Genomic DNA, 20,272 nt, shown 5'->3' with positions numbered 1-20,272 from the left:
TCAGTTATGTAACAACACAATCAGTTCCAACTACAGAACACAAGTTGTTGACTGGCAAGGCAGCATGTACTACTGTCAAGCATGGTGGAGGCAGTATCATGGTTTGGGGATGTATGAGTGCTGCTGGGGTTGGTCACCTCACTGTCTGTGATGGTTTGTGTGTGATGCAGTCACACCTTGTGAAATACAAAAAAAAAAAAAAAAATTCTGCAAATATTTCATGATAATATTTGAGATTGTGTAAAATTTTAAGGGTCTCTGAAAACTATTTTCCACCACTGTACATGAGTTTAACAACACTGACATCTGGTGGTATCCTTGTAGATTACACCCAGACCCACCCAACTCACAAAACCTGCACTCTTTATAAAGGAGTCAGGTCTAAATAATACTCATAACACTAATAATAATAATAATAATAATAATAATAATAATAATAATAATAATAATAAAATTATAACGTTGACTTTTCCCTAACATTCTTGCATGTGTTTATGCACTATTACCTTGACGGATGCCTAGTCCGCGTTCAAACATAGTTGGCATATCAATATGCAAAACCTCAATCAATTAACCTTCTTTAAAACTAATGAGCACGTGGATGCCCAGCTGGGGAAGGGACCAGAATTAACATTTGTCATCTTTTTGGGGTGATGGGAGAATAAATAATTGAATAGAGGCTGGTTATTGTCTTTCGTTACTTACGCTTACAGTGACTAAGCCAACCCCCCAAAATCCTGATTTACTGTCTTCTAGACAACTGTGCTTTCACACATACTGTCCACAGACAGAAATACAAAGACACTCTGCTGAGGACAACAGTTTAAATCACAAAAAGCTCATTTGCATTACTTTGATTTGAAAAGACAAGACAACACTTCAGACTACAGACCCAATATATAGGGCATTTTGGCATTGTAAAAATACAACTTAAGTTTATTACATTATACTAAAAAAAACGCAACTTAAATTGGGAATTGCCGACCTTGGCTTTTCGTTGCAAATGGAAACAGGGATGTCCGTTGCCATGGCTACACCGGAGAGAGGGCGAGGGTGCTCACGTGACTCAGCAAGATGGCGACCACAATGCAGAATGGATGTGAGTGTGAGTACTACGTATTATTAGCTTCCAGTGAGATTAATTTAAAAGCGTAATTTCATTTTGTTATAAAGTGGATGTCGATGCACCTTAGTTGCATTATAGCGCAAATGTTTTCTTTCCAATATCAAGTCGACTCCGTTTTATCCTCGGTTCAGCCTGCCAGCTGAAGTAAGGATGAGCGAATCCGCTAACGTTAGCTCTCTTATAATGTGAGCTGGATCATTTATTGTTTATCGTTACTCAGCTGTTTTCATTTCGATCAGGTTAGCTCATCACAGCCAGCGGTTCAATTGCTTGACCTTATTCGGATGTTTTGTGTGTGTGTGTGTGTGTGTGTGTGTGTGTTCTCTTTCAGGATTTAAACTGAGCGGGTCCGTTTTGCTGGAAATTTGGATCTGCTGGTTAATTGTTCATCATCATATGAGAGAATCAAGATGGCCCTAAATGTCTTTGGTAAGCAGCATCACACTCAGATATTGGCCATTGTGCCCCAGTATCAGTGTATAAATGGTGTGTGTGTGTATTTTATTTGTCCATTGACCAATGTTGTGGGAGACAACCATCAATTGCTATGATCATGTCTCTGTTATACATGTCAAAATTGGGAGAGGTCAGTAGAAATCCTGTGGATTCAGTTGTTACAGAGGTCCATTTATTCCAATACTGGACCCAAGTACAATTTTGAAGTGCTTCTGTTCAACTTGAGTACGAGTAATTCTGTTTTATGCAACTTAATGCTTCTGCTGCCTTACAAAAATAGAAATGCTCAAGTGAAACACCAGTGCATCACAACTGTGCATGCAGTTCTTCAGAACTGTTGCAGACACTGTCAACAGTCCATATGTTATGTCTGGTTTCTTATTAGTGTGTCTATCTGTGAGGCTTTGTTGCCTTGAGAAGGAGGATGAGACTTTGACCGGGGGAGGTTTTGGAGTTATTTTGAAGACAGGATACTGGGATGACGGGTGTTGAATAGATAAGGCTTGTAGAGTGAGCACAGAGTACACCAAGACAGGAAACGGGCTGTTAGTTTTATGCATGCAGAGAAGATGGAAGACAGTGTATTCCTGAATCTGCAAGATTTCAGGCCAGAGGCTTAAAATGATCATCTCTGTTACATAATAACTCTATTTCTTGTTGTTTTAAGAGGTAGGAGGAAAGAAATTGTGTTAGCTCTAGTTGGTCTTTTAGTTTAGGAATGACTTCAGACATTTATTGCTAAATTGCAGTTTTTATTGCATTTTATTTAGTTTGGAAGAAGGAGACATTAGGCAACTTACAGCAGAGAAAGAATGGAAACACAGTATTGATGCTTTGTACTACTACACTTTCAAATGCTAAAATGTCAGTATATCCCGATAAATCAAATTATTACTTTTAAAATAGTATTAGATATTGTAAATGCAGCAATAATGTGAAAAAGCACATTTGCATCACACTAGGGAGCCACCTTGAGTCGTTTAATAAATGCATACAGCACAAAATCGTAATTGGTTCCTTAAAGGATTTCACTGTGATCACAGTGAAAGATTCTGAGTGGAAATGTTCAGCAGCTACTGTAGAGTTCAGCCAAACTCCAAATGAGCGCCTGGGGCAAAAATCGTTCCGTTTGAGTTGCTCTCAGTCTAATATTGATGTTGTTGTGGTATCCATCTACATTTAATTTAAAGCAAGCAGGCCTGCCTGAGGATGCAACAGCAAAAGGAAGATAAACATCGCACAGATAGATCGTTCATAAGCTGTCCTCTCTGCCACACAATATAAATAAATGTTTCACAGCTTTTTATTCTTCAGAGTGAATGTATTTATTTATTTAGCCACATTTGTGCTCAATGCAGTTTTTATTGTTAAAAACACATCATCCATCAGTCGACATCAAAAGTTAAATGCACACAAACTAAAGAAAATAAAGTTGAGAGCCTTGACTTCACATCTCTTGATGTCAGAGTGAACAGACTTTTCTCCACTTGGGGGCACTGTAGCAAAGGAAATTAAGTTTAAGTAACATTGCAGCTGTTGAATCCATTGTTGTTCTGTTCTCAGATCATGATGAATACAGGCCACCGGTGTGGAAGTCTTACCGTAAGTATCAGTGGAACATTTTGTGAAACATTGTGTTTTTATCCTGAACGTAATCTATTTAAACTTTACTGTTATTTCCTTGACAGTATCATGTGATTTGGATTTTCATGCTGTCATTCCTTTTCCTGAGTAATTCTTTATGGAGGTAATGGGCTTGTTGCTGATGAATTGTGTTGTTTTCTGCTTCAGTGTACCAGCTCCAGCAGGAGGCACCTCATCCACGCAGAGTCACCTGCACCTGTGAGGTGAGAGCACATTCACTGATCGTGTTTTTATTAAGAAATCCAGTGTTGATCTGATCTGTGTGATATTGCATCGAAGTAGCATAAATAAATCAACTGTATAAACACGAGGCATTGCCCAGGCTTGCTGACTTCCTGTAACAACAATCCATTCTGCTATTTTTCAGTATACCTCCTCAGAGACCGTAATCGCTGACTCGGCTTATAGCAGGGCTGATTGTTTTTGCTGTAGTTCACTAATCCATTGTGTTCAGTGAAAGCATCTGTTAAACCATCTACAGCCTTGATCTAGCAGTGTTACTCACAGCACACGATGTTATTCTGGTAAAAGTACGTTTAGTATTATTAAAGGCGATTTAATATCACTTATTAAAACTTATGTTAATTCATTCATCCATTAGCTGTACCTCTTTTCCTTTGAGGGTCGTGGTGGGGGGCTGGGTCCTAGCCTAGGGCGCTCAGGTGGTATGAGATGTTGCTGATGTCCACTAAATGGCATGCACCAGCACATCTGTCAATAGGAGAGGCAACCACCAGATGTGTGTGTGGCAGGGGCAACAAGGTTTGGGGGAAACCAATGGGGATTAAAGATGAGGGATTGTGCATCTGGTGTTTGTGTGTGTGTTAATCTGTAAATGACAGTCCTGTTAGGGCCTGTTGGATGGTACAATGTGTGTTTATGTGTAGATGCTAAATGAACAGCTGTTGGTTTTGATGCCCTGGCCTGGTCAGGTAGTCGGTGCTGACCCATTTAAAAGCAGCAGACTGGCAGACAGACGGGGTGGAGGAGCCCCCCCCCATCACCACCAGCATCATGTTGTCTGCTGGGAGTTCAGACATATGTGATTTAATGATGCACCAATAAGCAATTATCTGTGGCTGGTACTTTTTAATTTGTGGTGTGTCAGGGTGACACGGTGGCAGAAATGAGTACAAAGATTGCCCTTTAATTGGGTTACACTACATTATTTTTAAATAAAACATTGCACTCGTTGTTAAATTGAATATATTTTGCTTTTGGACTGTTGGTCAGACAAAATGAGCAATAAGACAACATTTCCATGGGCTGAAGAAAATTGCAATTGGCATTTTTATCTGGAAAAAAAATTCCAAAAGATGAATCGATTATAAAAACAACTGTTATTTGCAGCCCTGAGATAAATACAGAAGTAATATGATTTGTTATTTTATTTTATTGGAATTATCGTGATAAAAAAAAACCTTTGTTTGCTTCCAGGTTCTGCGGTGCACTCATTTCACCATGCACCAATTTATTTCATCATTCCATTCAAAATACACTGAAGATGCAGTGGGAGAGTGAAAATGTGTTCTTCTTTCAAACACTTATTTCCCTCCAGCTCAGCACTCAGTAGAGTGCAGTCAGGGATGTCTGTTGAGCATTAGTAATGGGTATTAGTCTGTCCGCTCCATGCATGGCTTACTGACAGGCCTCAGAGCAGTTTTGGTAGGTGTCCAGAGGTGCACGTGCATGGCTGATAACGGAGGGGGGGGGGCATACCTCCTCTCTGCCCATAAACCGGCCTGATTGCCTCTGTACCAGCTCAACTTTCTCTCTGACTTTCACCACGTTTTATTACATTTATTACCTGCTGAAATTTGTAAGATTAAAGCTGAGAAATATTACCCGGTGGCCAGTAATGGCTATATTATGACAAATATGTGAAAAATGGACTGCTCCTGTACCTCACATACACCACACACACACACACACACACACACAGCATCCAAATTAATATTCACAGCTGTTTGTTGGGTCTTTGTTGATTTATTGGCTCGACAGCAGTTTTGTTGAGAACAACACAATGTTCAGCTTTTTATCTGACTCGTGCAATATTCTCTGCGCCCACACACTCACGCACTCAGACGCACACCGTGTGCCAAGCAAGGTTTACATTCAAGTTCCGAAATTGTTGCCAAAGTCTGGGAAAATATTCAGCAAGAGCACAGAGTTTGTAGAATCTCGGAGCCAGAGGCATTTTACACACTATATTGTGTTTGTGTGTGTATGTGTTATTATTTTGTTTTTCTTTTCCCTGCAGGTGGACAACCGACCTAAATACTATGGGAGAGAGTAAGTTCATCAGTCATTTACTAATCTGTCATTTACTTCCTTTAATTTGATGTTCTGTTTCTTATGTATTCAAAAACCTAATGTTTTGCTCCTGTCTCGTCCAGGTACCATGGGATGATCTCAAGAGAAGAGGCCGACCAGTTACTGAGTCAGGCCGAAGGCAGCTACCTCATCAGAGAGAGTCAGAGGCAGCCGGGCACATACACCCTGGCTCTCAGGTCTGTTTGTGTCTCTGTGTTTGGCTAATTTAGGGGAGACTCAGTGGTGCCATTGGATATGTATAGGCTTAATTTCTGGACCATTTCAATGCAAGAGGGAACCATTACGAGAAAAACTGGCATTTTGACATGTTTTATTTGGAAAACTCTATATGTGCCCCGCTTCTTCTCTTTGTGTGAATCCCCGGAGACCACACAGCAGCCGTTGTTTCACATCTAACACTTTGTCTGTTTCTGCCAGAGAAGGAGAAGCTGTGTGAATGCTGAGCATGTCTGGTCGAGCGTGCAGGCCCCAGGTGTTGTGAGGTGTGAGGGTTTTATCCCGTCAGTAAAGGCAGCAGTCAAGCTTTAAGCTGCTCATGTCTAAACTCACATGGCTCCACACACCACCTTCCAGAGAGCCTCTCCTCATGAGGAGCCGGGAAAGTGAGAGAGTGATAGTGAATGTGACGACCAGATGTTCATTGGTCAGGTTTAGGAGTCATCATCATCATGGGTGCTAATTCTGTGTCTTCCTCAGAGGCACTTCAGTGGTGTGGTGGAGTGTTGGTAATATGCTTTCTGTATCCTGAATGCCTCTCTGTTCCCTTGGCCTAGTTACCTTGTAAGCAGAAAACTTTATTTTATATCAGTAGTCAGTTTTACTTGAATGTGAGCGATCATTTTCTCAGAGTAGGTGTCACACTTTTAAATGGGTGCGTGGCTTAATTTGAATTTAGTTTTGGGTCAGTCTGTTCTATTCATAGTCATGTCATTCTTCCACCTGGACAAGTTTCTCTCTCTTTCACTGTCTCCTCCATCCCCGTGGTTATAATTACATTCCATAAATACCCCTTCATAAACTAGGGTCCCAGTCTGGGTTGGCAGAAAAGGAAAGGTTGGATTTTGGGTTAATGATCTAATGGAGCTGTTTTATCTCGCGGTGGTGTCATTGTGATCCACTGAGGAGCAGATAATGTGTTGGCCCAGTTCAGGGTCCGTCTATCACAGAGTCTGTGCCATTTTTTCAACCCTGCGTTGTCTTATAAAAAGAAGGTGATTGTTCTGCATGGTTGTGACTGTAGTTTACATTCATAAGAGAAAGGAGAGATATAATGCAAAAAAAATAAAAGTCTCATTTGTTCACGATGATGGCTCAAGCTTCATGTCTACACATGGGACCTCAAACCACACAGTCCAGTCATCTTGATTATGTTTTATATCAAAAAAATAAGTTTAAAACTGAGGACTGAATGTATTGACTCTCCCAGACAGTGTGGTAGCCTCTCACTGGTTTGACTTAAACTTTTAGGACACATCTGCTGGTAAACCATCCCCCAGCTACATGAAAAAATAAAGGGGGAATGAATGTTGCCTTGTTTTTTGTTTTTTTGTTTTTTTTTTTAAACCCTTCCTCCTCCATCACGTCCCAGGTTTGGGAACCAGACGAGAAACTTCCGTCTCTACCATGATGGGAAGCACTTTGTGGGAGAGAAGAGGTTCGAGTCCATCCACGACCTGGTCACAGACGGCCTCATCACGCTCTATATTGAGACAAAGGTGTGTGTCTCAGTAACAAGCAGGTTCCACATTTAAATCAGCACTTTTTGTCTTTCTCTTTGTGAAAGTCGCAGGTAGAATCAGAGAACAGCACAGCAAAGACAGACACACTGATGAGGACACAGATGAGTCATAATCCCTGAATGTAAATTCTGATTATGGATGCTTGCTTACCATAATGGCAGCATTTAAATGTTTGAGCTTTTATCCCATATTTGCCAAGTAAATAATCAGCCTGCTTGACTCACATAATACCTTGATCACAGTTTGTTTACTTAATCATATGAATCCCCAGATTCTTTAAAAACCGCTGAAGAAAGGACATCTTGCACTTTTTTATGAGCACATGCTCCCCATTAAGTGTTTATTCATCTATTCAGCTCCTCCTTGGTGAGGTGGCATCATATGGCATGTTTAAAGTTACCCTGTCTTCTGTCAGGCAGCGGAGTACATCGCTAAGATGACCATAAACCCCATCTATGAACACGTGGGCTACACCACCCTGAACCAGGAGCCCACCTTGAAGAAACACCTGCCACACAGCCCCGAGGCCCCGGATGGACCTGCTCCAGCCAAAGACGATCGCAACGCAGAGGAGAGGGTAAGGACAATCAGTTTTGAAATTCAACAATGAACTTTGGAAAATTGTCATCGTTTAGTTCCAAAATACAAAAGCTGACACATTTTCTTACTCATTCAAGCACCCACCAATTTAACAGTAAGTTTTTGGCAAACTTACCTGGATACTTGGGGTTTTGGGGGCAGTTGGTTTGAAGAAGAAATGGAGTAGTGTTGACGCAGAGTATTGGCCAAAGACCAAAGAATATTCCTCTCAGGAAACCAGAGTCTGAAATAGCCTTAAAATGTACCATTAAAAGGTCAGACAAATCATTCATCAGCTCTCTCAGACGGGTGTCCTGCTAATTTTTTCCCCTTAAGTATAAGTTTTCAAATTAGTGGGTGATCATTCTTGAGAGCAGTACAAATACAGAAATGAACCGTTGAAAATGTAAATGAACTGAGAAGATTTTTAGGATGAACTGATGACTGAGGGTTGAGGGGGAGGACAGAGCTGGAGGATGCACCTGAGTGTAGAAGACATAAGCACAAAATGTTGTGAATTTTTGTTTCAGTTCAGCAGAAAAAGGAATCGGTAACATGCAAGTGGAAGATGCGTGGATTTATGCTGTGGGCAGTATGCAAAATACCTCTGAATAATCACTGGACCTTACCTGCATAAATTAAGGTTTCATAAATCATAATGCAGCAAATGTTAGCATATATACCATCATAATATTTCCAGAATGTGGCAAAACGTATTCAAAAATTAAATCTAAATGTAATGTATATAAACATTAGAGTTGATTTTGAAGCTGAAATGTTAAAAAACTGCAGAGAGTTAAAATTAGAGCAAAGGTAAGGAAAGTTTGTGTGTGTGCTGTACCAGGATGGAAGGCTGAGAGTAAGGAACATGGTGAAGGAAGGAGAAGGATAAGGAGGAGGAGGATGGATGCAGAGGAGAGATGGCCTCAAGCCAAGGGCTCTGCAGTAAAATTACATAACATCAGTTTGCCTGCAGAAACCTGCTATCTCCCAAAAGCTGTATACTAAGTGTTCAAGAACAGAGTTTGTTGTTGGTTCGTTATTTTCCGTTCAGCTGTGAGGTAATTTAGGGTTTGTGTGAGTTTAGTTTTTACTCTTTGACTTTTTCTAAAGATGTAGCTGATGGAGCTAACACAGATGCTAATCACCAGGCGACATTTAATGTAAATTTCAGTTCTGCAGCTGGGTGTTTGTGCCCGAAAACTAGGCGGGAGATGCAGATAAATTCAGGCAACTGCTGCAAAACCCTCAGACTTGTGTATGCAAACTCACAAAATGTAATACGGCTCAGTTACAATGGAGACTTTTCACACAAAACACACACCAACATGCTCATAACAAAGCAGGTATAGTGTGTGCAATGCGTTTATGTGCTACACCAGTGTTGAGCCTCCTGAGGCCTTGTATGACCTGCAGTGCATGACCACCTATACTGCACCTCATACATCACTGTCCGTGTGGGTATGTGTGTCTCAGTGTGTCTGTGTATGTGTGTGTGTGTGTGTGTGTGTCTCAGTGTGTCTCTGTATGTGTGTGTGTGTGTGTGTGTGTGTAATGGGGGTGGTCCTGTGTACGTGTGTGCTTTCATAATTGGGTGGATTTGCAGACAAAGCAGTACGGCTGTGACATTGAGACCAGAGGTGTCTCTCTGCAGGGAAGTCAAACATACAAGAAATACATATTTCATATGTTCATACAGCTAATCAGCGTTCATTGTGGGTTAAATGCAGTTTTACTGCCCCTGTGGGGGTGATAAAAACATGGTCCCGCTGATGACTTTTTAAAAATTAATTTTTAAGGCCTTGTTATGAGATTGAATTCACTGGACGGTGACAGGAGAGATGGCAGTGAGAGGAGATTGCAGGAATTAGGTTTTAATCCACCTTTGATCTGACAGAGAATACAGCAAACATAATATGTGATCTCACAATAAAATTATATTAAGAAATATAAGGGTCCCATTGTTGCATGAGCTTTTTAAATATAACAAGCCCCCCCCCCCCCCCCCCCCCCCCCTTCTTTTTCGGTTATTATTTGTCTTTATTTCTAGGTCTGTCTGTAATCCAGGTGCTCTTTTGTTAGCCACGCAGCACCCTGAACCCTGCCATTCCCATGTATGCAACGAAAACAGTCATTAAAAAACCATGACCAGTCATACATATTCACTGTTCTGTATATGAGCTGAGGATTGGTGAATTTGGATACGTGGTTGGCTTTCTGTGGCTAAAGATTCAATTTAATTCCCTTTGTTTTAGTGATATCTTCTTAAGATGTCCCAAAACAATATTTGCATTACTGCTGTAAAAGCTCAAAACACATAGCTTAAAGCTCGTAAAGCTCTCCCAGAGAAACAGGGTTTAATATATTCCCTGTGCTTGTTTGTTGACAGTTAGCCCAAAAATGTCAAAGAAGGCAGGTCCAAACATACTCACACCAGAGGCAGTACTTAACCAGAAACCTCTAAAGTGCACTTCTTAAGTGAAAATTTAGCCTTAAACTGTTTTTTCATAAGGTTACTTGTAAGATTTAAAATAACGGATGAGCAGGGCTTTTGATTCAAGAGCCATGTAAGGACACGGTATTGTGCATATTCATATTTCGACGAAGAAACACACACACAAAGCAGACTGTAGCAGTTGCTTGTTTACATTGGTATGTAAAGTATTAGAGAAACTGGGGAAACATCAGCAGAAAAACAGATGGATGGTAGAGGTAGAATGACAAAAGGATGGAGGGAAACAGGAACAAAAAGTGTGAACGAATGAATAAAATAACAGCTTGATTCTCAGCTCATTCTTTCACTCCCTCTCTTTCTCTCTCTCTCTCTCTCTCTCCTGGGACAATTGAGGTGGCAGAATTGGTGGCGAACAACAAGAATCTCCGCATTCTGATTGGCTGTTTCTCCTCTCAATGTGACCTGTTAAATTCATCCATAACTGCTCCGTAGCTCAGCCCCCCCTCCTCGTCCCCACCCTCCTCCTCTTTCTCTCTCCGCCTCTATCCCTCCCTCCTCTGCTGGTTCTGCTGGTGCGTGTGTAGAGGGAAAGCAGATTAACGCACACACTGAGCCATGTGGGCTGAAGCGCTCACCTACACGAGACAGAGAGACGGGAATGCTCATTCTGCCGCATCAGTCCGGTTTGAGGGATTTTCCAGGAACACCTTCCAGGAAGCAAAGATTTCTTGAATGATATTCTCTGAACTTTTTGTGGCATTTTTTTTCTGTATCTCCAGACAGATTAATTATGAGGCTGACTGGCTTTTGTTTTTTGTTATGAACTGGAATTGCACCATCCAGCCCCGTCAGTGTGCAGAGCTAATCTGATTGGCTGATCTTTGTGGTACTAAGACGGCAGGATTGGTCCCGTGTTGGCTCCTTGGTTTGGGATGTTGTTGTCAGATGCAGCTTTGACGTGATCTGAGAGTCCAGTTGTTGTGCCATATTTACTTGTTCCTGTTTTTATTAATTATTCTGGGCTTTTTTCGTCATTTTTAACACAATATAAGAGTATTTCATTTTTTTCACATTTCAAATTCGTTGGCGAGCTGATTGGCTCACTGTATTCATTAATGGGATTCAGATTTTGGTCTCAAAGCCAGCATTTGATTTAAACCTCTGCTCCAGAATTTACAGGTCCCACAATGCCGAGCCGAGAGTCGTATATCGTTAAAAGAGGTAAAAAGCAATCACGCAGGCGAGCCGAGAAGGAAACAAGTCAGAAGGGGTCTTTGTTTACCACTGCTCTCGGTTTAAATGTCAGCGCTGGTTCAATTCCCTCCCTGCCAGTGTCCGTCAGCACATCAGACCCCAGCACGGGCTCGGGGACCCATCTCAACCGGGCTCCGGCCCCCTCTAAACCCACCTCCCCTGCTTCCACCTTCTGGCAACCAATCAGATCTTTTGCCCTTTCGCAGCTCACATCACTGGTGCGGCGGGCCACCCTGAGGGAGAGCGACTTGGCGCCCAAGTACGAGAAGGTCCACAACTTCAAGGTGAGACAGTGCTCCCCTGCCTCAGTCCTCTCCTGTTTATGTGTGTGTGTGTGTGTGTGTGTGTAGAGAGATGCCAGAGTTGCTGATTCAGCTCGTGGGGTCTTATTCAAATTTACCTCCGAGAGCACAGAGTGTACACACACACACACACACACACACATGAACACACAGAAACACTAATTTCTACATTTACATTTCCAGTGTTCAGCCTTTGTTTAACGCCTCACATTCCCAGATTTCCATATTACAAGCAGCCATTAGTAAAGAGCACAAAGGTCAGAACCACAGTGTACTGAGCTCAAGGGAAATGTAGATGAACACACACTGACAGACACACACACACTAAGAGCACTGTGATGTGCTGGAGGTCATTAGCATTTTATTTTATAGAACCAATTTATGAAATGAAGTGCCCTGTCAGCACTTCTATTGTGTCTCCATCATTCTTTTGTCAGTGCCTGTTAACACTGGTGTTCAGGTATTAGTTAACCTGGTCAGATATGCCCTTTTGGCACATTTAACTAATGTGTTCACTTTAATGTTTGTTGTGAATTTTAGGATGAATTTCCTTTTTTTTTTTTTTACATTAAATTTCCCATTTTCTCTGTCTCCATCTGTTATACCAGGTTCATACATTCAGAGGCCCCCACTGGTGTGAGTACTGTGCCAACTTCATGTGGGGTCTCATCGCTCAGGGAGTCAAGTGTGCAGGTAACACGTCCTCTTTTTCACACGCACATCAGTGTATAAAGCACTCTATCACTGATTTTTGACTTACTGCACGCCGTCGATGCCATAAAAGATTCAGTTTCTGCTCCGTTTTGCCTCCTCCGCTATGTTTGACATGTTGCACCTCCTCTCTCTGAAACCGTGACTCAAAAATGGGACAGCAGGCTAAAGTTAGTCACTTCTGCTGTTGACTCATCCGCAGTGTATCATGGATTTTAAATGTTAAAAGATTCAATTTGGTGCCAAAGAACAGACTGTCAGTGTGATTATTACTGTGTGTGTGGGTGATGAACTGTGCCTCTGAAACGCCTACGTTTAACTGCAACTTCCACCAACCAATCTAGTTACTGTGCTCACAGTATCAGACCTTTATGGATAAAGTGATGTAAAACAACCTCTGTCTTTTTCTCTCCGTCAGACTGTGGGTTGAATGTCCATAAGCAGTGCTCCAAGGTCGTGCCAAACGACTGCCAGCCGGACCTGCGGCACGTCAAGAAGGTGTACAGCTGTGACCTGACCACGCTGGTCAAAGCCCACAACACCAAGAGGCCCATGGTGGTTGATATGTGCATACAGGAAATCGAGGCTAGAGGTGAGAGAGGGACATCGGATGTGTGTGTGTGTGAGTCAGTGATTATATAATGTATTGTTTGCTGCAGCCTAAAACACCCACGAGGCTGGCATATGTATTCAAGACGTGTGTCTGTGTGTGTGTCAGCCCACCCTCTCAATGGTGTGATGTACACCAGCAGAATCAGTGCAGCTGTGTGTGTGTGTGTGTGTGTGTGTATAGACTGGGAGAGCTCCAGTTACTCCCCCATGGGCCCTGAGTGGTCACAGGGGAGCTGCTGCAGACAGGATTTTATTGACTACGATTCAAGACCTGAGTGAAACTAATATGTGAAATCAATAAAGACACCTGACTTGAAGTGATTGAACTTGACTGGGACGGGAGAGACAGCTGAATACACCCCTCACCCGCCCTGACTCTGTCTGCCTTCTGTAGCCAATAAATAAACCTGTTTCAGCTCTAAGAGAAATATTTAATCACACTACAATTGATGGTGTCCCTTCAACTCTCCTTGTCTGTCCCCAGGTCTTCAGTCAGAGGGTTTGTACAGAATATCAGGCTTCAGTGAGCTGATTGAAGATGTCAAGCTGGCCTTTGACAGAGGTGAGTGTCGACCGCTGTTGTTTCTTTTGACCCTTTTGCACCAGTTATCTAAACAGCTGGTTTCCACTTTTAACAAAACCTTCATGTTCAGTTCAGTCCTCCAGAGAACTTCTTTGAAGAGAGATCTTTTCCTTTTCACAGAAAGTAACTGATGAAGTTGTTTTTGTTTTCCTCTTTAGATGGAGAAAAAGCCGACATCTCCTCAAGTGCTTACGAGGACATCAACATCATCACTGGAGCCCTCAAGCTCTACTTCAGAGAGCTGCCTATCCCCCTCATCACGTATGATGCCTACCCACGCTTCATAGAAACCGCAAGTAGGTCTTTGTACCTTATTATGTAAGAGACAAGAATGAATGGAGGAACAGTTCAGCTGCCAAGATTAGCTTTGAAGACACTTGGCAACAGTCACACTATGTATCCTGCATATGTTATAAATCTGTGAAATACGTGTGAAATGTATTTTGTGATGCGTTTATCTTTATATTTTATTATATAACGATCCAATATCTAAGTGTGTCTCAGGCGTAGGCTTGCCTTTGTTTAGAGCTCGCTTTTATTCAGTGGTATATTTTGTGTGTCTGTGTGTGTGTGTGTGTATTACAGAGATTACAGACCCAGAAAAACGTCTGGAGTCTCTCCATGAGGCCTTGAAGCTGCTGCCGCCAGCTCACTGCGAGACACTGCGATACCTCATGGGTCACCTCAAGAGGTTTGAATACACTAGCTGTGATTTCGCCTGCTCACATACGTTTAGTTGCATAGATGTGAATGATATTATTTGGCTTAATTACAAGGGTTTGATTCCTTGATCTTGATGTTTTTGTACTTGTTGTACACTCTCCGTCCAGGGTGACCCAGTATGAGAAAGAGAACCTCATGTCTAGCGAGAACCTGGGCATCGTCTTCGGCCCGACGCTGATGAGGGCCCCCGAGCTGGACGCCATGACGGCGCTCAACGACATCAGATACCAGAGACTGGTGGTGGAAACGCTCATTACCAACGAAGATGTGTTGTTCTGAGAGGAAGGGAGGGAAATTATTCTTTGAAGGAGGAGAGGAAGGACAGAGAGACTGGGGAGATGCTCATACAGTATGCTTTTTCCTCTCGTGAAAGAAAGGAAGGAAAAAGCTTTTGACTAGAAAATGAAGGAGAAACAAGTTATATATGACTTTTGTCTTGCTAGACAAAATGGACACTACCTGTTTCTGTGTGAAGAAGAGGAGCAATGAAGGAGGAGGCTGTTTGCAAAGAAGGAGAATCTCAAAGCATGTAATGGCTTTGAGGGAAGAAGTAGATGGAGGGATGCAGTGTTTCCCTACATTTTGATGTAAAACATTAGCAAAACTTTAGTCAAACTTTATCAAAAACTTGAAGCTTCTAAAATTTGTAATGTTGTATCTGTATAAAAATGAATTACTGGAACGCTATGTCCTGGGAAGGACAATTTGCCAGCCTTAGTCAGTAGAAATGAACAATTGTTATCTTTCTTTATGAACTGGGAAAAAAGAGAACAGTGAGATTTCAACAACACTACTTTGTTCATGTCGGGGAAACACTGTGTGATCCATCTTCATGTTAATATCTTCTCTTTCTTAAATGGGTACCTTGACATTTTCTTATTTTAAGTCTTGCTGGTGGGGCGGAGGCAGAAAATCAGCTAATAAATGTAATGACCAATGTTTTATAGTGTTTACTTTTTTGCCCACGGTGTCAAGGTGTCCATTTAATCCTCCTCAAGAGAAGAAGCAGCACTGATGTCATAACAGCTGACAGCTGGATGAATGAATGAAAGAATGAATGGAAAAAGCGAATCACTCACCCATAATGCGCACTCATTCCTCTCAATGGAACTTAAGTGACTTGGACCTATTGTGTTTTCATTCCTTTTTTTTTTTTTTAAACTTTTCCTTTTTTTTACAGCTTCCTCTTCTGCTCCATTGACTGATGTGTAAGTATACAGTGATCCTACACTAACAACATAGTAGTTTTTGAGTTGCTAACATAGAAAACCAATGTTCCACTCACCCTGTTCCATGTTGTATTATAAACTTTTGTTGAAGAAATGTTTTCCAGTTTTGAAGCTGTGTAATTACACCCGGTGATGGAGCTGTAAATGAAATGCTAACATTTTTTTTTCACTTTCTCTGAACCAACCCTGTGTTCTCTCACTTCTCCACCTGCCTGCTTTGCCTCTGAAGGTGAAAACCTCTTGCAAAATGACACTTAAAATTCAGTGTCATGCAGTCAATTAAAAGGGAACGCTTGGGAAAATTTAAGCAGTGAGCAAATAGAAGTTTTCCTCTGAAAATTCTGCCTGTTCTAGTTCACCATCACCAGATTTACAAAATTGCACCAGAAATTTCAGGCAGCTTTAGCTGTCATACATTACAGCAGTGGCAGATAGTGAAGAGAGGGAAACATAAGTGACTTGAAATGTGAATATGTGAAACAGTGCTTTATGTTGTTTTTGCTTTGGTTTGTCTTTTTGATAAAGCAGTATTGTAATTAAGCAGTGTTATGAAGCAGATTTTGCGCTCAAAATACTAATTGAAATTCTTGATGGCTTGCCCAGAGGCTTGCAATTCTACACACTAATAATAAAATCAAGGCTTGTCTTCTTTGTTGGCCTGAGTGGGATAATTCAAAGACTCATAGTGGGGATGCACCAGAGCAAACAGTGGTGGCTCTGAACACAAATTAAAGCAAAGTTCAATAAAACAAAGGCTCATAATGTTAATTACTCAGCATTAGTGTTTGCAATCAAAGTGGTGTTGGTGCTTCCCTTCCTCAGCGTGCTGGTTGAGAGTGAGGCCATATTGTCACTCCACTGAAATGTTTCATGTCCATCTACAAACATTTAATATAACTGTGAAATTGTGAGAAATAATAATGCTTACACATGGGTGAAGAAGGCCAGTTGGAGTTGTTTTTCTTTTCTTTTTCTTATATTGAAACTAGTGCCATTTGAAAGGCTGGAGGTGTAGAACAGATGCCTTCAGCATGGACCCCCCACCTCAACTAACACACAGGCCAAACATCCTCTTTGTTCATTTCTGCCCCCATTTCTGTCGGGGGTCACTGATTAACTAATGTGTTTCATTTGCACAGCAGTGACGACCCACCTGACTTCAAAACCCATTTTGCTAATAAAAGACAGAACTACAGTTGTGAAAATCAAGTGCACCCATGCTGGGTTGGGTGGAATATAAAGTGACAACAGCATTTTCTAACAGATGGTGATTATGTTTTGGTTTTTCACCGGTTCTTTACTTTCCTTACTTTGTTATTGTTTTGTTGACTTTCTGTTGTTCATTCCTTCCAGGGTGAACTGTAACCTTGCTGGTTTAACCGTGTGCTATCACCAGACTAACCCCATTACAACTTGTTAACCTTCAGTGATCTGTGACACCTTTTTTTTTGGGGCATCATGAATTGTACTTTTTTAATATTTTCGTTGCTGTAAAATATTTTCTATATGGTTTCTGCATGGTGAAATTAAATTATTAAATATGACTTTGCGTTTGCGATGTCTAAATTCATTCTGGAAATATTTCCTGCTTTACACACACTCCCATGAGAGTGTGCTTGAAAACCAACTCTTTACTTCATTTCCTTACTTTTATTGATCCATTGAAGGTACTATAATGTCTTATGGCACCTTAAAATCAAACAGCATCTATCTGTGAACCATAGATTGATAGATCATAGATTACATATGTCAGCAGTGATCTGATCAGATTGCGTTATTTGAATTATTTTTAGAGGCCTAAATTATAATAAAGTAGCTTGGTTGTCCAGTGGGAGTACCAAGCAGTCTGCCCCCCCTGGTGGTCAGTGAGGGGAAGACGCTGTATTTAGCTTGTGTTTGTGTCAGCCAATTGTGCTGTGTGTTTCGTGGTTTTTTTTGTTGTTGTTGTTTTTCCTTTCCTTAAGGACATTTGAGGTAATCAGTTGATATCGTTTACACGTCCAAGATGCGCTTGTTTGAGGCGCCTTGATGATATAATTGTAGATATCTTCGAAGTGCATACTGATACTTGTAGTGCCTATTTAAAGACAACCTGGGAACGTGTGTTATATGCCTCGTTGGCGCAGTAGGCAGCGCGTCAGTCTCATAATCTGAAGGTCGTGAGTTCGAGCCTCACACGGGGCATGTGTTTTATCATTCATTTTGTTTTGTGGCACCAAGTCCGGCGTAAGTAAAATGCATCTTTTGTAATTCAGTGCAACCTTTGCTAGAGCCAGATTTTTCCTTTTAGTAGTTTGCATAAAATCTTTTACATTCTATTTCCAAGAAATAAACAGTTCAATAAACAATAAAATCTTTCTCGTTTTACGAAATAAACCGCTCAAAAACAGAGTCCTCAAGTTAGCAAGTAGCAAACTGAAAGAATGGAGAAATGAAGCCACAGCTACAGGACATCTTAAAAACACATGATTTTTCTTGTTATTTTCAGCCCGGCTAGCTCAGTCGGTAGAGCATGAGACTCTTAATCTCAGGGTCGTGGGTTCGAGCCCCACGTTGGGCGCACATGTTTATTTTTTTTTCCCCTCCCCCTTTATACTCCTTTCTTGATTCATTGGTGGTTAGTGTTTGACTAAGGTTTTAGTATGTTGATCTGTAATGATCAAGTTAACATCGGACTCTGCTGAAGTCAAAATATTGTCATGTTTAGGCATGTGTTAGACATATCTATAAAAGAGCAAGTGCGTTGTCCTAAAGGTTGCTTCAACTTAAATAAACGCATGTGAATTGTATCTTGTGAGCATTGGTGGTTCAGTGGTAGAATTCTCGCCTGCCACGCGGGAGGCCCGGGTTCGATTCCCGGCCAATGCAGCAAATGCTTTTGCAAATGTGTGTATTTTTTGAAGTCGGAAGATGCATATTTGTCAAATGATGTATATTAACTCTGTTCAAGTGGCTTAAACTTACTGTAATTTTGATCCATTTTGGCTTTGCTGTTGGTAATTGATGACACTGTAGCCTCGGGTATCCCCGCCCGCGTGACCCATTTTGCTAGTAAAAACAGACAACTAGAGTTGTACAAATCAAGTGCACCCATGCTGGGTTAGAGAATGAAACACATGCTTTTGCAAATGTGTGTATTTTTTGAAGTCGGAAGATGCATATTTGTCAAATGATGTATATTAACTCTGTTCAAGTGGCTTAAACTTACTGTAATTTTGATCCATTTTGGCTTTGCTGTTGGTAATTGATGACACTGTAGCCTCGGGTATACCCGCCCGCGTGACCGGCGGGGACACTATTTTGCTAGTAAAAACAGACAACTAGAGTTGTACAAATCAAGTGCACCCATGCTGGGTTAGAGAATGCAACACATGCTTTTGCAAAATGTTCATGTGAGCATTGGTGGTTCAGTGGTAGAATTCTCGCCTGCCACGCGGGAGGCCCGGGTTCGATTCCCGGCCAATGCACGTTGTTTTCTAGATGACTGTTTTGATAGAAAATTGTCTCCTGTCCATATGGCTTGTTACAGAAAAATTTCAAAATTGCAATAGAATAGAATATAGAATAGAGTTTTATTTGCCATTTGCACAGATACACTGCAGTACATGTGCATTGGAATTCTTGTGCATCCCTTGTGCATCCCCTCCCCAGAGTCAAGCCCTGCCCCGTAGACGCAACCCACCCCACACTGACAGCCTTGCACTACAACACTGTCCCACTAAGTACAATACCTGGCCATTATAGGGCAACATGCTCTTATAGGGTAATACACGGACCCTTGCACTACCACTACTCCCTACTTGCACGAGTATTTATATTTTTTTGCACATGCTAACTTCGGCCTCCTTACCTTACCTTATCTATTTTTATCTTATTTAATTGTTAGTTGTTAAATTTCACAATGTTTATATTCTCTGTTTATATTTCTCTAATGTTTATACTAATGAGTACCAATTTCGTACCATAACATGCAAATGTCCTGGTATGACAATAAAGTTCCTTGATCCTTGATCCTTGATCCAATATCACCATGTGCAATATGCCTGTTAAGATCACAATGTGAAACATCACATACAGGAAGTGACAGTGTGCCTATATTAGGCACCTAATTTTCTTAATTTTCTTAAGAATCTTCCCAGTATTTTAAGTGCACTATCTTGCTCTTCTTTTGTATTATTTATTTCGCACAGTCAAAACACAGGTTCAGTGGCAGACATCTGAAAATGGTGCTTGTTGTGAAAAGAAAGGAAACTACAAACTCTCCAGAGCCATGTTTTAAGCCTACAGGTGGAGAGTCTCTTGATTCTCAGAATAGATTTTGTGTGGAGTGTCACTTTAAGAATTGGGAATTTTAGCGTTTCTCCACTTTGATAAATCACGTTATTAACATGGGTCTTAAGTGTCATATCTCTGTTTCCATAATAAGGCCTCTGCTGATGTTTTTTCTGTGATTAAAAGCTTTTTTACATTTTTAATTAATTTTAAATTTAAGTAGAGGCTGATATAACACCCAAGCGTCAATCTG

General features: G+C 41.2%; 1 protein-coding gene and 4 non-coding genes across 5 annotated transcripts; all 5 read left to right on the top strand.

The window, feature by feature from the left end:
• The first annotated feature begins 1,070 nt into the window (after positions 1-1,070).
• LOC121178170 (N-chimaerin) lies at positions 1,071-17,233 on the top strand. The gene is made up of 15 exons (XM_041032703.1): positions 1,071-1,105; positions 1,458-1,555; positions 3,146-3,184; positions 3,374-3,429; positions 5,487-5,518; positions 5,623-5,736; positions 7,149-7,275; positions 7,715-7,876; positions 11,794-11,871; positions 12,498-12,582; positions 13,019-13,192; positions 13,697-13,774; positions 13,954-14,091; positions 14,381-14,486; positions 14,626-17,233. The coding sequence occupies exons 2-15, from the start codon at positions 1,537-1,539 to the stop codon at positions 14,795-14,797; spliced, it is 1,380 nt and encodes a 459-aa protein (XP_040888637.1). The 5' UTR covers positions 1,071-1,105; positions 1,458-1,536; the 3' UTR covers positions 14,798-17,233.
• Positions 17,234-17,858: 625 nt separating this feature from the next.
• On the top strand, positions 17,859-17,931 carry trnam-cau. The gene has a single exon. It is a non-coding gene; the product is annotated as a tRNA-Met (tRNA).
• Positions 17,932-18,234: 303 nt separating this feature from the next.
• On the top strand, positions 18,235-18,307 carry trnak-cuu. The gene has a single exon. It is a non-coding gene; the product is annotated as a tRNA-Lys (tRNA).
• A 237-nt stretch (positions 18,308-18,544) lies between these two features.
• trnag-gcc lies at positions 18,545-18,615 on the top strand. Its single transcript has one exon. It is a non-coding gene; the product is annotated as a tRNA-Gly (tRNA).
• Positions 18,616-19,143: 528 nt separating this feature from the next.
• On the top strand, positions 19,144-19,214 carry trnag-gcc. The gene has a single exon. It is a non-coding gene; the product is annotated as a tRNA-Gly (tRNA).
• The last annotated feature ends 1,058 nt before the right edge of the window (positions 19,215-20,272 follow it).

Source organism: Toxotes jaculatrix, chromosome 24, assembly GCF_017976425.1.
Source record: "Toxotes jaculatrix isolate fToxJac2 chromosome 24, fToxJac2.pri, whole genome shotgun sequence".
Classification (NCBI taxonomy): Eukaryota; Metazoa; Chordata; class Actinopteri; family Toxotidae; genus Toxotes; species Toxotes jaculatrix.
The sequence above is the reverse complement of the archived record's forward strand: the minus strand, read 5'-3'. Positions and strand labels throughout refer to the sequence as shown.

Bases quoted from the DNA above. Each gene is read 5' to 3' on its own strand.
- LOC121178170 (XM_041032703.1), top strand. The intron at 3,185-3,373 runs GTAAGTATCAGT...TTTCTGCTTCAG, and splicing joins ACCGGTGTGGAAGTCTTACC to TGTACCAGCTCCAGCAGGAG. The intron at 13,193-13,696 runs GTGAGAGAGGGA...GTCTGTCCCCAG, and splicing joins ACAGGAAATCGAGGCTAGAG to GTCTTCAGTCAGAGGGTTTG.